This window comes from Pleuronectes platessa, chromosome 14 (genome assembly GCF_947347685.1).
Source record: "Pleuronectes platessa chromosome 14, fPlePla1.1, whole genome shotgun sequence".
NCBI classification, from domain to species: domain Eukaryota; kingdom Metazoa; phylum Chordata; class Actinopteri; order Pleuronectiformes; family Pleuronectidae; genus Pleuronectes; species Pleuronectes platessa.
This window is the reverse complement of record NC_070639.1, coordinates 7,002,984-7,018,716: the sequence shown is the minus strand read 5'-3', so window position 1 is coordinate 7,018,716 and position 15,733 is coordinate 7,002,984. Positions and strand designations below refer to the sequence as shown.

Genomic DNA, 15,733 nt, shown 5'->3' with positions numbered 1-15,733 from the left:
AACTTCACCTGATTGATTCAACTCAATTCAAATAAATAAGTCTACATTTGGCCTCTTTTTCCCACAATCAGCCGGATCAGCTGATGAATTGACCTCCAATGTCAGTGTTCAGCTATTCGTATTGTTCGTTTTCCATCCCGGCATGAATAATAGTTCAAAACAGCACAAACACATTTTTAAAACTCAATTTGTATTCTCACAGAGCTGCTGCTCATTCTGTAGCCTCTCCCCCTCTTCCCTCACTAATTAGCCTGTCTCTATGCCTGAATGCATTTCTCTATACTTGCTAAACAAGCTCATCGTTTGAAACCGTTCATTCATCTCCGCTCGCTGCAGCTGCTGTCATGGCAACCATGTATGACTGGCAGAAAACAGACTGCCGTCATATAGCCCCAGTCGACCTGGAGGTTTTAGAGCATGAACACACTGGGCAGATGAGGAGTTGTGATATTGAGACCCCAGGGGAAGCCACCGGCTGTAAAGTGAGTCAGAGATCCACTCAAAGGTTGGGATTAGAAAGCAATGACTCATTCACAACACTTATACATAACATTACACCATACAAAAAAAATACATGTGTTTCTGTTTCTAGTTAGGGTGAGAGGTTTATGGAACTTTGTCATTTATATTTTCTTCACAGGACTAAGATGCAGCATCTGGCACATCCATCACCATTTCCCACTGTAAGCCAATTTCTTCAGCAGAAATTTGACAAGGCTTCATATGATTTGCACAAGCGGAAGGTCAGGAGCAACACGTCTTTTGGTTTTTGGTTAATCACAGTTACTAAATGTTTTAACCACAATCTAATCAAATGCATTTGCCTGCGGAAACTTGTGTTATCAGATTTTTGCTTTGTTATTTTGTTCCCAAGGTAAAGTCTGCTGAAAAAACAATAAACACAACTCCACCAAAGACGTATAGTCACCTGGATCTGAAGCTGAAGAAACAAAAGGTTCCTCTTTCTCGCTAATGTTTTTCACTCAGTTTACTTAATGTCCATACGATGGCAGCAGATGTTACAGTATTGAAACAATCCAGTAAAGTTCCAAACAAATAAAATAAGACATTTCACAGAATCAATAAGAAATGATTACCACAATTAATATCGTATCTGACCTTAATTTAGAAAGTGATACAATTTAGTACCAAAACTTTGATTTCCGGTTATCATAGTAACATTATGAGATCGTCTATCTAGTGTAAATGCATTGTTTGTCTTTTTAAATCACCTTGTGAAGCTTGAAGAGAAAAGGACGCTGAGGATTCAGCAGGAAAACACCATGCTCATGGAAAGAATATCACACATCATGAGGACGACTGGAGGAGTCGACAACAGAAATCACTACGACACGAAAAGGTCAGTTAAGCCTTGGGCTTCACAGCTAAACCATCCGTGTTGTGGAAAACACGGATTTCAAGTTGTTTTGCCAAGACATAGTTTAAAAGCCCAGTTGCACAGCCTGTCTCTGCTCTTCATTGTAGCCTTGGCAAAGAGAAGCGACAGCTGGAGTTGCTCCGTATCACCGAGGAGAATCAAATGATCCTGTTCCGCCTGAGCCAGTGCAGGCCTCACTATAATGTCATGAGCTGGCATGATGACTGGCTCAAAACCCTCAAGTTGATGGACAGCATCGCACATTACCCAAGAGGAAGAGCAAAACTGCAAAAGGTTATTGAGTACAATCCATACATTTGACACTATATATAATGAATTGTGAGAATTAGATCGCCTCCTAAATTGTATTGTGACCTTTTTCCTTGCCCCATAACAAAGATTTCAATTTCTGTGTCATCACCAGGGGCAAGACAAACCCGACAAGGGGGGCAGTGGCTGGGATAAAGAACAAAAGATAAGCACAGATGCAACCACACACAGCCCTGCAAGCAACAACTCAAAGGCCAAAACAACATCGGGGGGAAGTGAAATGAAAACAGGAACCAGCCAGACACAAGATACAGGAACAGAGAGTCAGCAGGACACAGCTACACACCCTGACCCGGAAAGTCCCAGATCTTCTCAGGCAATTTGAAATTACAAGAGATAAACAACCACACTCCGTTGAAAAGCCTGTGGCTCCTGGTGGATCTGAAATGTCCCACACACCTGAAACAGAGGAAGGATGAAATACCATGAAGTGAAGTTATATTGTTTTGTATAGTAAAAATATACCACTGTAAAAAATGTGGACAAATTCTATTTTAACTTCAGAACTATATGGCACTTATGATCTTTACTTGTGCCAAAAGGATGTGTTTTCACTACTGGACTGATCAGCATGAAACTTGGTGGGAGGCCAAATGGGTCGAGGAAAAACTTTTAAATGTTGGTGATGATCTAAATCATATTTCTTTTACTTTCCTTAGCATTTTGGGATTTTCCTCATTTCCATTTCTCAGAGAACAATTCATGTATGCAGATGAAAAGAATCAAGCATGTTTAGGGGACTTAAATCTATGAGCTTTTTAGAGTGCTTGCAAATTAAATGAGGCTTTATAAGGGAACAGTTTGGTTTTGTAGATTGTGTAGACTGTGTACTGAGATGAATCTGTTGTAAAGTATGTCAAAAACAAATAAAAAGGTAAGAGGTCAAGTGAGTAGAATTTAGTGACATCTAGTGGTGAAGTTGCATGTTGCAGCTAAATGCCCCTCACCTCACCCTCCCCTTCCAAACGCAAAGGAGAACCTGTTTTCAGGAAAACTTTAAGTTGTCATAGAAACTCAAAAGTTGTTTAGTTTGTCCTGTTTGGGCTCATCTGAAATACATGGCGGCCTCCGTAGAGAGGAGCGGCTCCTGGGGTAAATATGAAGTATGTAAATAGAGAGGTTCCATTCTACAGGGAAATGTGTTTTATCATTTAGATCAGAAGTCTTCAAAAGGGGGTCCACGGGGGTACTGCAGGGGGTCGCGAAATTGTTGGTTGATTAGAGAACTTTTTATCTATTTTTTATACAAAAAAAATGTTTTAACCAATTCCCTTCCCACAAATGTAAATGTCTTTAAGTTACATTAACATGAATCCATCATATTGTAGCAAACTGATTAATGGAGGCACAAGACGTTATCTTTCAGGCAGCAATGCACACATATATATATTAGGGGGTCCCTGCTCCATCTCTACATCAGTTCAGGAGTCCTTGGTCTGAAAAACGTTGAAGACCCCTGATCTAGATGATTAAACACTAGTGACAACATCACTAGGATTATTTTATATTAATGTCTGCCAATAGATCCCTTTCAACTAAATCGTACAAACTGAATCGTTAAGTAAAAATCCAAATATGTTTACACATGTATATCTGTACGTTTGTTTTGCAGCTTGGCCAACATTGGGCAACAATGACAAATATATTTTGGTCAATGCGGAACGTTTCTCCACGACGAGTTTCCCTCCGGCACAGTTTGGCAGAACACCCAGCGCAGAAAGAAGCCGCGGATTTGATTTTCCGCAGCTAACGAGCTAGCACTGTCCGTGTTCACTGCTCCCTCCTAAGAATGACACGGTTGTTATAGTCAGGGTGTCAGCTTTTAAAAACACAACATGAATCTCGACAGACTTCGGAAGCGGGTGCGTCAGTACGTCGACCAGGTAAGAATAATACGTTCTTTACGAGTTTCTGTGTTAGCTGGCTAATGCTAGCTTGCGAGCGAACCTGGCGTTGGTGACTACTAACTGTCTCAAATCAACTTCATGTGGTGACTCTTTCCTCTGGTTGTTCGTCTGTTTCCAGCAACAGTATCAAAGTGCTCTGTTCTGGGCCGACAAGATAGCTTCTCTCTCCCACGGTGAGTGCCTGCAATGCTGTGTATTACTAGCTGGTATGATGGCTACTAACCGACCTGTCATTTAAAGTTGAAAAGCTAATGCTAGCAGGGCTGGTGTTGTATTACTGAAGCCTCCATTCTCTGGGTTGTTATGTAGAATATCATGGCCACTGATAATAGATTTAGTTTCCCCTGTGTTGATGCCAGATTAATGCTGCAGTGTTGATGTGTGAATGGTCGATCGTGACTCTGTAACGCCAGAGACTGACGGATCTGCCCCTGTGTTTGTTATACAGAGGATCCCCAGGACATCTACTGGCTAGCTCAGTGCCTTTACTTGACCTCACAGTACCACAGAGCCTCCCATGCTCTCCGCTCACGAAAGCTTGACAAGGTAATGAGAAAAGCCTGGTTTGTGGTTGAAATCCAAATTGCTGCTCCAGTGATGCATACACAGCAGAATAAAAGACAATGCACTCGATGCGGTGTACTAATGACAGGTTAAGTGTGAGGGTTTGGTTTGTGCAAAGAGATGAGCGGGGGATTTAATTATAATGTGATGGATTACGTAATGTCAGTCCCCGGTTTGAGACAACACTTGTCTTCTCTCACACAGTTGTACGGAGCTTGTCAGTATCTTGCTGCCAGGTGCCATGTGAGTATATGAAAAGTGTCACTGCTGCATCGCCTCTTCTACAAGTTTATTAGTTGCAGGATATTGTTGAGAGAAGCCTGTCATATATCTATATTTTTCTCTATTTTTTTTCAGTACGCTGCCAAAGAGTTCCAACAAGCCTTGGATATTCTGGACGCGGAGGAGCCAGCTAGTAAGAAGCTGCTGGACAGGAGTTTGAAGGAGGACAGCGGGATGCTAGAGTCTGCGAAAGATTGGGACATGTCCCCTGCCTCTGTAAGTCTGGCCTGCCATTGAAATACTGAAATATATTGAACAGCTTAAATACTGTCATCAACATTATTCTACTGTGTTGCTTTGGTGGAACTAAATCTCCCCAAAACAGATAAAAGCACATCACTCCTCTCTGAAATATTTCAGATCAATAGCTCCATCAGCCTCCTGCGGGGTAAGATCTATGATGCCATGGACAACAGACCTCTGGCCACCTCCAGCTACAAAGAGGCCTTAAAAATGGATGTGTACTGCTTTGAAGCCTTTGACCTTTTAACGTCCCACCACATGTTGACTGCGCAGGAAGGTGAGGCTGATCTGTGCCGATTATGTGCGCTGATCTTTACTTTTCTTTAAATACCTTATATTTACCATTCAGAAACTTGTATACCTGCAAACTATGTAGAACATGTTTTTCATTTTACAACAGAGAAAGACTTCCTCGACTCACTTCCTCTGAGTCAACAGTGCACAGCGGAAGAGGAGGAGCTGTTACACTTCCTTTTTGAGAATAAGTTAAAGAAGGTAGGGGAGCTCTGGTTGAGTCCTCAACTTATTATCTATTGCATATATCATTTAACTGAAGTATATGGACAGTGCTATTCTATCATTGTTACCCAATCTGAGGGAAATTAATGAAGTGACACTAACCTGCATGTTGGATATGTTGCCTGACATTTATAATTCTTCATATTTGCTCCATTGGTTGTTAAAATCGTTTTAAAATCACAGGGGTGACCTGTATTGTTGCCCTTTGTGACACAATATTTTATTTCAATGAACACAGGCATAGTTTTTTTGTTTAGAGTCAATTCCTCAATCCTCCTTTTAATTTGAGCAGAGAGAGCTAGCAACTAAATAATCCTCTCCAGTGTTTCCAAGCGCCACTGTTAATTTGTATGCAATTCATATTAATTTAAATGTATATTAATGTTATTCTTGCCTGTTTTTCTCCTGACGTGTGTCACCTTTGTGACCTTGCTCTATCTAATATCCCACTAACCTAAACGCACCACCTCTTTGACACATTAATGCAAACACACACCCTCTCCCTCTTCTCTCTGCAGTATAACAAGCCCAGTGATTTGGTGGTGCCAGACATGGTCAATGGTCTCCAGGACAACTTGGATGTAGTGGTGTCTCTCGCAGAGAGGCATTATTATAACTGTGATTTCAAGATGTGCTACAAACTTACATCAATGTAGGTGTCTAATTTTATTTGTCAGTTCTGCGTATGATTTAGAAATGAATTGCTTGCATTCAATATATAAAGATCATATTCTAACATCACACGATTAAGATCATTTTCAACTGTGTAGACAAGATGTTGGTTACTTTACTTTACAGCTTAACCAACAAGTCATGCTTCACTTACTGCAACCAAAGAAAAGGGTTTTCACACATCTGTCAAGTTATTCTAGTCTAACAGTCAGACTATTGAAATGTGACATTTCAGTCATAATTTTTGTGTGAGCAGACCTGGTTGTACAAGGTAGCTTGTATCGTGTTTACCTCTAAATGTATATAGATATTTTCTAACTTAATCAAATTGAATGAAATGCAACTCTGTTTTGTTTTTATTTCAGGGTGATGGTTAAAGACCCGTTCCATGCCAACTGTTTACCAGTCCATATAGGAACTCTGGTGGAGCTTGGAAAAGCAAATGGTAAAATCAACCAGCCACATAATTCTTTTTGTTTTGTTTTTGATCATCACACCGATGTTTAAACGTGTTTGTTCTGCTCTGTTTAACCTTTTTGTGTTTTTCTTTACTTCCAGAGTTGTTCTACCTCTCACATAAACTTGTAGATTTGTATCCCAACAACCCAGTAAGTGCTGCAGTTTTATCACTTTATCCCATTAAGATTAATTCTCAATTTTATTATAACAAAACACTATTTTTTATCAGGTGTCCTGGTTTGCCGTTGGGTGCTACTATCTCATGGTTGGCCATAAAAACGAACACGCTAGGCGATACCTTAGGTATGCATTGGTATGGTCAACATTTAGTATGATTATTGTCATACATCTTGGTTCATTTACACTTATTGGATATTGAATATCTCCTGTAGCAAAGCCACCACCCTGGAGAGAACGTATGGCCCTGCATGGATTGCCTATGGTCATTCATTTGCAGTGGAGAGCGAGCATGATCAAGCCATGGCTGCCTACTTTACTGCTGCTCAGCTGATGAAAGGGTAGGTGCATGATTGACACGTCCTGGAGTTCCTACTTCCATATACACCTGTCAAAATGTGAGTCTTTTTAGAGCTTTCATCAGTGAGGTTTTATGTGTAACGTCGTCTCAGCCCACATAAACAAATGAAACTTCAGTAGAGAACAGTGCATCTAAAAGAAGCAGTGAAACGGATGTGAGAGTGCTCATTGATTCTACATATTTACAATAAATGCATAAATCTGTACAGGGAAATGTCACAGACATTGATTGGTGCTTACAGTGGACAATTCTGCTGCATGCGTGTTAAGCCCCTCAGTAACTGATGTATTTATAGTAGGGCTGTGAAATGATTAAAATTTTTAATCAAATTAATCACAGGTTTCTATGGATTAATCATGATTAATCACATTACCGATTTTCTCGGAATATTTTTGTGAAAACAAGATTTATGACATTTAACTTTTCTTTTGTGCTGCAACTCAGCAGTTCTTCAGCAGTTATCATTGCTTTTCCATATGGAACATTAATATAATCTTCATCCTAAACAATATTCGGGCTCCTTAGCCATTGTGTGGTTGAATAAAACTTTTTTTTTTAAATCAAACAGAAATTATTTGAGCTTCTTAGCCATAGGATGGTTGACATTTTTTATATTTTTTGTCACACAACCATTAACCACACCATGATACAATCTAATGCCTCTAAAGGCCCTCTTAGCTACTCGTTCTTTAGCCAGTTGGTGAGGCAAACTAACTTGTTCAAATTCTCTGACAGTAAAGCTGACCGCTTCTTTTGCACAATGTGTCCGGCGGGTGAGTCTGGTTTGTCGCATTCCACTTGAACGCCCCTCGCCGACCAACACATGCTTCGCGTTGCGGTGGTTAGGCGGGTATTGCTACGGTGAAACGATAACGTCTTCTCGCAGAGTGTGCATATCACCTTGGTTTTACTGAATGTTCGATCTTTGTTTTTTTGGAACACGATCTTCCCGTCCAGAAGGTCCTCAGGTTCATCAGAATTATCAGAGCTGCCAACTTTTCAAAAAACCTTGGAGTGAGATTTTGTCGGGGGTGACCAACATTTTGCCGCGCACACAGCCACACATGTTGGTGGCTCAAATATCAGGGAATTGTTGGAATTTGGCGTTGTATCCATGTTGTTCGCTGCATTCTGGTGGCCTTTGGGGCCCGAAGTCGTTGATAGGAGCGGCCGACTGGAGATGGACAACATTGGTTACATTCTGTGACGCAAAGACATAGCTGAAGGTCCACCCCCAGGAAATGTTGGTTTAAGTAGATGTTGTTTCCTGCATTCTAGTGGATTTTTGGGTGGTATGCTAAAGATGTGCAATACCTGAACTTCTTCTGATTCATGTTCCTCTGATCATGACTTGTAGGGCCTTCTAGCCTTGAGCTGAACATTCAACCAGAAAACTATTGTTGTGCCTCAATGACCACAATATAGCCTAATTAATAGACCTTTGTTTAAGATTTGGTCAAGGTAGGTTGATTGACATTTTGATTACAATGGTTTTCAACTAATTCTGAACTGAAACCTAACCTATATTTTAAATAATTGTATTCTTAAGAGCAGTTAATGATTTATGTTCGCCTCCCACCACACTTTCCATCAGACAAAAAAGTGCAACAAATAAAGTGCTTAAACAGTAGCCTTTTTAAGCAACACAATGGACCCTCTTCCCCAAAATAAAATTTGTCTGGAGCCGCAAAACATATTTGATAACAAAGCTAATAAAGTTTTATATAAAGTTATACTACACTAAACTATGGTTTGTTGCATTTATGAAATTATCGAACAACAATAAAGAAAACTGTTGACATTTGATTGATATTTTTACCTGTTACAACAAAGGAAAAACCAAACGCTTATGAAGAGAAGAAAATACACAGGCAAGTGTCAACCTACTTTGAAATAAATTAAACACAGACCTTTGTAGGGTTATTTGAGTCCTCCCCGTATTTGTGGAAAATGTATGAAATAAGAAGTACCCTATTTTTAAATAAATAAAAACATATAGCTGCAGCCTAATAGCTTAAAAATATATATTTTAGTTGGCGAAATATTTAAACGAAAAGTGAGAGCAGGTCAGGCTGGAGGCGGACACAGAAACTGCAGCTCGGTAGAAACCAACTGCAGCTTCTGCTCTGATCAAGACGCTGAGCTCTGATCAGCTGAGACCAGAGAAACTCTGTGTTTTCACTGTTTCCACTGAGCAGCCGGTGAGTCAGTGACCAGCTCCTTCACGTGAAGGAGCTCTGGTCTTGTGTCTCAGAGCGAGTGCGCGGGGCGGGGGGCGGAGCCTCGGGACCGGTGCGCTATCTGGGGCGCACACACACACACACACACACACACACACACACACACACACACACACACACACACACACACACACACACACACTCGCCCGCTCCTGGTACTTCATGGCGGCCTGATACGATGATGTTTTAAAAAATGATCGTGACTTAGTCAACCACCAACATTTTCGTCTCGTCAACAAGTTAAAATAGATTTAGTCATGCGCTTCACTTCAAAGATCCAGGTTTTTTTTGGCGTGAGAAATTGGATGTGTGGCGTGAGTGCGTGTGAAAACATGCAAAAGCGTGTGTCACACGGCGGAAGCGTGAGAGTTGGCAGCTCTGGAATTATCCATGTTGTTTGTTTGTTTGAATGGCAGCTGCCGTCTGAATGCATTAGAGCGGCAACTAGTGCAGAGGCGGCGGAATTGGAAGGTCCTTCTGCGCATGCGTTAAATGCGTTAAAAAAAAACGAATTAATCCTGTAATTTAATCATAACGCGTTAACGCGTTATTTTTCACAGCTCTAATTTATAGATCATATCGAGAGAGTTAATAAAGTTAGAAAGCATTGCTAATGGACACAATATTAGTAAATACTACAGTGCATGAGGAATCATCAGACCGTTGAAACTGTTTTACAGGAAGACAAACAAGATGGATTTTGATATAAAAAATATAAAAATATTGTTATTTGGCAAATAACACAAGACAAATCCACAAGTAACACAGGACACAGAATTTAGCCTGAGAAAATATAATTTTCATTTAATGAGGCCTTTTCAATAATGTCCTCCAAATAGTTACACTAGTTGTTTTACGCTTATATGTAGATATTGGAGTCACAGGCTGTCGGTCAATAAAACGACATATTTCTACACTCACCAGCTCACAAATTGTGTTTTGACAGGTTAATTTTGTACTCAATGTTTGGCACATTAAACATTGACATGCAGAAATATAACAGCATTTACTTTTTTATGATGGAATAGAGCTGGCTGCCAAAAATGTTCCCCCGCCATGAATTTAGCATTTCCTTAAGTTTAATGTTCGTCTAATAAAACAATGGTAATTTCCAGCTAAAATGAAAGTTATTCTGGAAATGTTAAGATAATTTTTCAATTTTTGTTTACATGTCACATCTCTTTACCCAGATTTTTCCACAGCAACAATATACAGTTATCATTTGTTTCAGTTATTAGTGGTCCAATGTTGTTTTTGAAACAATATTAAAAAATAATAATTAGGCTAACATTACTGTTTAAGGGTTTTAATCCCACATTTTCTTCTGCAGTGTTTTTAAAGCATAAAGTAAGATAAGCTTTGGTTGTGATGTATCCTGCTCTTTCCTTCTCAGGTGTCACTTACCCATGCTCTACATTGGCCTGGAGTACGGCCTGACCAACAACTCCAAGCTGGCAGAGCGGTTCTTCAGCCAGGCTCTTAGCATCGCTCCAGAGGACCCTTTCGTCATACACGAGGTGGCAGTGGTCGCATTTCAAAATGGAGAGTGAGTCACGCAGCCACACACACACACACAATAACTTGTACACCTGCAGTTTGACAGAAGTTGTAAACATTTTATTGGCAGCACAAACAAATGTTGGAACAGAGGTGATGTTTGCAATAAATGTTGTAACCGGCTCAGAAGTCTCTTTTTAAATATGACCTGCATACACAGCTGGTGTACACACAATGTAATTTCTGAATGAAAAATAGCTTGATTTCTTTATTGGATTTAAGTGTGTGGGGGGGGGGTCGTGAGCCCAGTCTGCTACTGTTTGTTTTGTCTGTCGGTAAAACAGCTGGGGCTCATTAAATGACTGCAGCTAATCTTCTACAGAATAGTAGTCTGAGCATCACCTCGCACATTAATGTAAATGTCATTTACATTAATTAAATGTCTTTCTGTTGATTAAAGCATCATGTTTAAAGTAACTAATGATAGTCACGTCCATTAAGTTTCTTTTGTCCATGTTGTGAATGACAAAAACGAGATTCCCTTCTCTTATTTTCAGACGACTGAAACATCTCTGACAGATTTTTTCTCTGTAATCTTGGCACTAACACTTCTAGGAAAATATGTATTTTACATAAATATAAGTACTGTCATTCTAAAAACAGTTAATCAATGAGCACTCACAGATTGAGGGTACACAGATTGCATACTATGTGAAATAATGTATCTACTGTTTTAGCTGGAAGACTGCAGAGCGGCTGTTCCTTGACGCAATGGAGAAAATCAAAGCCATAGGGAATGAGGTAACTGTTAATTTATTTAATTGTTATGGTATCATTGAAATCCATGTTTGGGAAAAAGTGGGCACCTTGGGATGGTATCACAACAGCCATGGCCTCCATCGATATTTTTACTCCATTATTATGTGAGACTAGTGGGTCAGACCTCACATATCTTTGTTTTGATCTCAGCTACACACCTGTAAAATGCGTGACTGTACAAGTTGTACGGTTATGATGCAGTTGTGGGGACAAAATCTGTCCATGACACACAGATGCATTAAAACCGGCTGCAGAAGCTGTCTTGCAGAATTTTTTTTATCATAACACACACACATCTACACACATAAGCTGTAAACATAAGCATTTCTCTGTAATTTATTAAAGTGTTTTTTGTTATTTCATATTTTAGGTCACAGTGGACAAATGGGAGCCTTTGCTAAACAACTTAGGTCATGTGTGTCGGAAACTGAAGTGAGTATTGAGCCTCCTTTTATTGTGCAGTTTTCTATTTGAAAAAATGACGTTGGATAGCCCCCAGTTGGAGGGTGGCTTGATTTTGATGCTCTATATATTCTAGCATTTTTGAGAAGGCACGTATAAAAGCAGTAAAATATTGAGGACTACTTTTTTCTTGAGTGAATGATTGAAAGTGTATTTTCCTCTATATTTGTTCATTCCTTTGCTATCCATCTTTCTCCTTCAAAGTAATTTCAGAGATATGCTCACTTTTTCTTTAGCAGTAATTCTGTATAGGTAGGGTCCTTATTGAGAATTTCTTCAATTAGCATAGCATCCACTCAGTGAATGTAACGTCCTTGCAGAATGTGTTTTGAAAGGTTTGAGTTGTTCACTATAAAAGGAGGATTCATCCATACATGATGAATACGCCGTGAAGCCTTTCGATGAGTCATTGATCAATCGCTGAAGGAACGTATGGTAAAATGTTTCCATATGTTTTTCATATTCTTAGAACTGAAAAATACTTTCAACATATTAAAAGCCACTATTGGCCATTATAACAATTTCTCTATCGTCTGCCATAAAATGTTTATTTTAAGGCATGTCTGAGTTGTACAGCTTGCATGGGCTCTTTATAGCATCTTTTTATGGGAATAAAAATCACAACTGTTATTGTTCCTAGCCAGGTTTCTTCATTCAAATTCTGTCACTAGATCCACACACATCTACTTATCAGCCTCCTATAAAACAATGGCAGCATAATTTTACCTACCTGCTGATTCAGACATGTTATTGTCGCCACCTACGCCAGTAATGAGTGTTACAGTACGACAAATCGACTGAGCAGTAAATGTGCTGTATTTAGCAAAACTTTTTAAAATAAATAAACTAAACGCAGCTGTCAAAAAACTGCACTTGTACCATTAATTCCCTCCAAAAAGCCATTTTTTTCTTAATTGCATTTGCTACAGCAGTAGCTCGGAAACTGCTAGTGCTGCTGCTCTGCAGATAGATGACGTGGTTTCAGATTAATCAGATCTGTTTGTTCTCGTTTCACACACATTCATGAAGAAGTTAGTGATCTAAGTCTTTCAATAAACTTGATGATAATATCTGTGTTGTTTCATGTCTGCGCACATCTGCTTTGTTTGAGTTTCTGTTTAATCCATTGACATTGACTGTGTTTCTGCAGAAAGTACAACCAGGCTCTGGAGTACCACCGTCAAGCACTAGTGTTAATCCCTCAGCACGCCTCCACCTACGCTGCCATAGGATACGTGCACAGCCTCATGGGCGACTTCGAGAGCGCTATCGACTACTTTCACACAGTAAAGTCTTTTCCTTCAGGTTTTAAGGGGAGAGATGATGACTTCTTCTGACAGTACAAGCTGTAACCATGGGAATCAGAGCTCTATAATGAGAACAGAGTAGAGCATTAAAATGGGGAAATAAGGAAATAGCATAAGATATAATACAATTGTGTTGTAACATTAATAATGTGATGTTTTAATGATAAGAAAATGTCCACTTGATTTTCTTCACCTCAACAAGTATGTTTAACTTTTAAAATCTTAATGTTATATTTCTTTCCTTGTTTGACAGGCACTAGGACTGAAAAGGGACGACACGTTCTCTGTGACGATGCTCGGTCACTGTATAGAGATGTACATTGGGGACACAGATGCCTATATAGGTATGATACAGCTCTACTCAGGTTTCAGTTTTGTTTCTTTTTACCTTTGAAAAAAGCTTTCGTTACTAAGACATTTTCCTTTGCCTTTTGTTTCCACGAGTACCACATAAGTACAGTGTTAAGGAGTTAGCCGCAAATGTCTCCGTTCCAGAAACTGTCCGTGGGGCTAGATACCACAACAGATAACCATGATTTCGTTCACCTACTGAAAACAAGCAGCTCTGTGGCAATAACGCGTGTCATTTGTTTCCACACAGGCACAGACATAAATGACAAAGTGCGAGGCAGCTTGAACACTCCAGCACTGATGAAGATAATGAACACATCGGAGCCCGGTGACGCTCTGGCCACGCCGAGACAGGAGGATACCAGTATCACATCTTTGGAGACGCCGCTCTCAAATCAGGACAAGATGATGCTGGAGACACCTCTTCGACTCTCTCTCACCCTGGAGTGTGACATGTATGAGAGTGACGTCATGTTAGACACCTTATCGGACACTAGCACGTGATGTCATCCTGTCAGGAGGTGGAACTGTCATCGGTACAGGTATTCAGACCCAAGAGCAGCATCCAAACCAAGATGTCGGCACCTGTCCTCTGCCGAAGATTTCCTGCGGCCCCCCCTCTAGTGCATTATACGTTTCTGTATGTGACAAAACATAGAACTCAAGAACATTATGGACATGAGTAAATGTGAGGATTCATTTTTTTTAATACAGCAACTTGCTGTACATCATATTCGTTCTACAAGAATGCACTTTAAAGGGGGAATTAACGCAGACTTTGGTTCAGTGGATGAGTTCTTGGTTTAGCACTGAACCTTGGGTTAAGCCTGAAGATGATGGATCCTCTGACACTTGGTTGAACTGAGCAAAGCGCCGCTCATCTCATGTCACAACTAAAAGACTGTAGTCCCTTATTACTGCCTGTGGCAGGAGCCTGCGCGTTGCTTAACCTGTGGATTTTCACCTTCAATAAAGAGCCAGCTGCATTCAAGCAGTTTTGCAGAAAACATTTCTTGTTAATTCCTACAATAAACCATGCATTTATCTTAAAGAAAGTTCTGTGTTTTTTTGGTAGTTCTTGATTGATTTGGAGTCTGTCATTCTTCCTATAGGAAAATCAATTGTATGAAGAAAATATTTTAAAGTTTAGAATATTTTACGTTATCATGAAAATCAATTCATTGTCAAATTTTACTTTTAAATTATGAGATCATTCTAAACTTCCTTTCTTAACACATATAGTATACCTAGACTAATAAAATAAATCAGCCCTATCAACGACAGTACAGGGTGTAAGACCTTGCGCCTGTTGGGCTTTTAATTTGAAGGGCAGCTGTCTGAGTGATGGACTGGATGGATGTTATGACCCTGGTCTCTTGGGAGGTGTGAATCATATCCTCTCCATCAGCTCCAGCGTTTATTCATTTTCCTCCCTGACATTCGTTCTAGCAGAGAATGGGCTGCACTCCATCCAAGTCGGGCGTCGTTTACACCCAGGACCGGGTCTGTCGGGACCTGGACACCTGCTCCACCTTCGTCTCCAGCCTGAGGAGCTCCGTGTCCACCCCGGAGAGACCCCGGCTGTGTGTGGAGAGCAGCGGCGGCAGGCAACTTTCCTCTGCGGTGAGTGGACGGATCTATCGAGGACAGACCGCAGTGGGCAGCACTCGTGGCTCAGTGTGGATCACTCAGGTTTCGTCTGCTCCTCAGTCCCCTACAGAGACGTCCATGGGCGGTCAGTGAGCCAGTCCTCGTCCCCTGCGGATCCGAGCAGCACGAAGCTCCGCAGCACGACCGAGTCCGAACATAGGACGCATAGGAGTCGGTCTATTTTCACTTCATGTGTGTGTGCTGCCAAAACACGTTGTTAGTGTTTAGAGAAGATGTGTGAAGATGAACCATCAGCAGCATGGACACCTTTCTGGACACATGGAGCATTTGATTATTTTTCTAATGGCTGCAAATACATCTGAGGAGCAACTCCAATATTCCAATGATGCTATCTTAAAGTGACTTGGCTGAATTTATACATTAAAGGATTATGACTGTTTCTACTTTTGTGTTATATACTTTTTATTCCAAAACAATTCCGATAAGTATAGGGTACTTTTGACTCCTACATTTTTCTAATAAATCCCTTGTGTAAATTACATGTGTCCTGCAAG

General features: G+C 40.3%; 2 protein-coding genes across 3 annotated transcripts; both read left to right on the top strand.

The window, feature by feature from the left end:
- Window positions 1-346: 346 nt before the first annotated feature.
- Window positions 347-2,586, top strand: cfap97d2 (CFAP97 domain containing 2). Of its 2 annotated transcripts, none has more exons than XM_053440179.1 (6): window positions 347-505; window positions 641-743; window positions 875-955; window positions 1,242-1,360; window positions 1,486-1,672; window positions 1,803-2,586. In XM_053440179.1, exons 1-6 carry the CDS (start codon window positions 354-356, stop codon window positions 2,031-2,033), a joined length of 873 nt encoding a protein of 290 aa, XP_053296154.1. In that variant the 5' UTR covers window positions 347-353; the 3' UTR covers window positions 2,034-2,586. The 2 variants fall into 2 exon arrangements, with proteins under 2 accessions (XP_053296154.1, XP_053296155.1); XM_053440180.1 differs by having other exon boundaries at window positions 369-482.
- Window positions 2,587-3,391: 805 nt separating this feature from the next.
- On the top strand, window positions 3,392-14,623 carry cdc16 (cell division cycle 16 homolog (S. cerevisiae)). The gene is made up of 18 exons (XM_053440340.1): window positions 3,392-3,591; window positions 3,734-3,788; window positions 4,064-4,161; window positions 4,384-4,422; window positions 4,537-4,677; window positions 4,822-4,981; window positions 5,105-5,199; window positions 5,742-5,875; window positions 6,261-6,340; window positions 6,454-6,503; window positions 6,584-6,657; window positions 6,747-6,872; window positions 10,526-10,678; window positions 11,367-11,430; window positions 11,819-11,880; window positions 13,061-13,196; window positions 13,471-13,561; window positions 13,819-14,623. The coding sequence occupies exons 1-18, from the start codon at window positions 3,544-3,546 to the stop codon at window positions 14,070-14,072; spliced, it is 1,860 nt and encodes a 619-aa protein (XP_053296315.1). The 5' UTR covers window positions 3,392-3,543; the 3' UTR covers window positions 14,073-14,623.
- The last annotated feature ends 1,110 nt before the right edge of the window (window positions 14,624-15,733 follow it).

Coding starts and splice junctions, on each gene's coding strand:
- cfap97d2 (XM_053440179.1), top strand. CDS start 354: ATGTATGACTGGCAGAAAACAGACTGCCGTCATATAGCCCCAGTCGAC. Junction 506..640: donor AGTCAGAGATCCACTCAAAG/GTTGGGATTAGA, acceptor TTTTCTTCACAG/GACTAAGATGCAGCATCTGG. Junction 1,361..1,485: donor AATCACTACGACACGAAAAG/GTCAGTTAAGCC, acceptor TCTTCATTGTAG/CCTTGGCAAAGAGAAGCGAC.
- cdc16 (XM_053440340.1), top strand. CDS start 3,544: ATGAATCTCGACAGACTTCGGAAGCGGGTGCGTCAGTACGTCGACCAG. Junction 4,162..4,383: donor GCTCACGAAAGCTTGACAAG/GTAATGAGAAAA, acceptor TCTCTCACACAG/TTGTACGGAGCTTGTCAGTA. Junction 6,873..10,525: donor GCTGCTCAGCTGATGAAAGG/GTAGGTGCATGA, acceptor TTTCCTTCTCAG/GTGTCACTTACCCATGCTCT.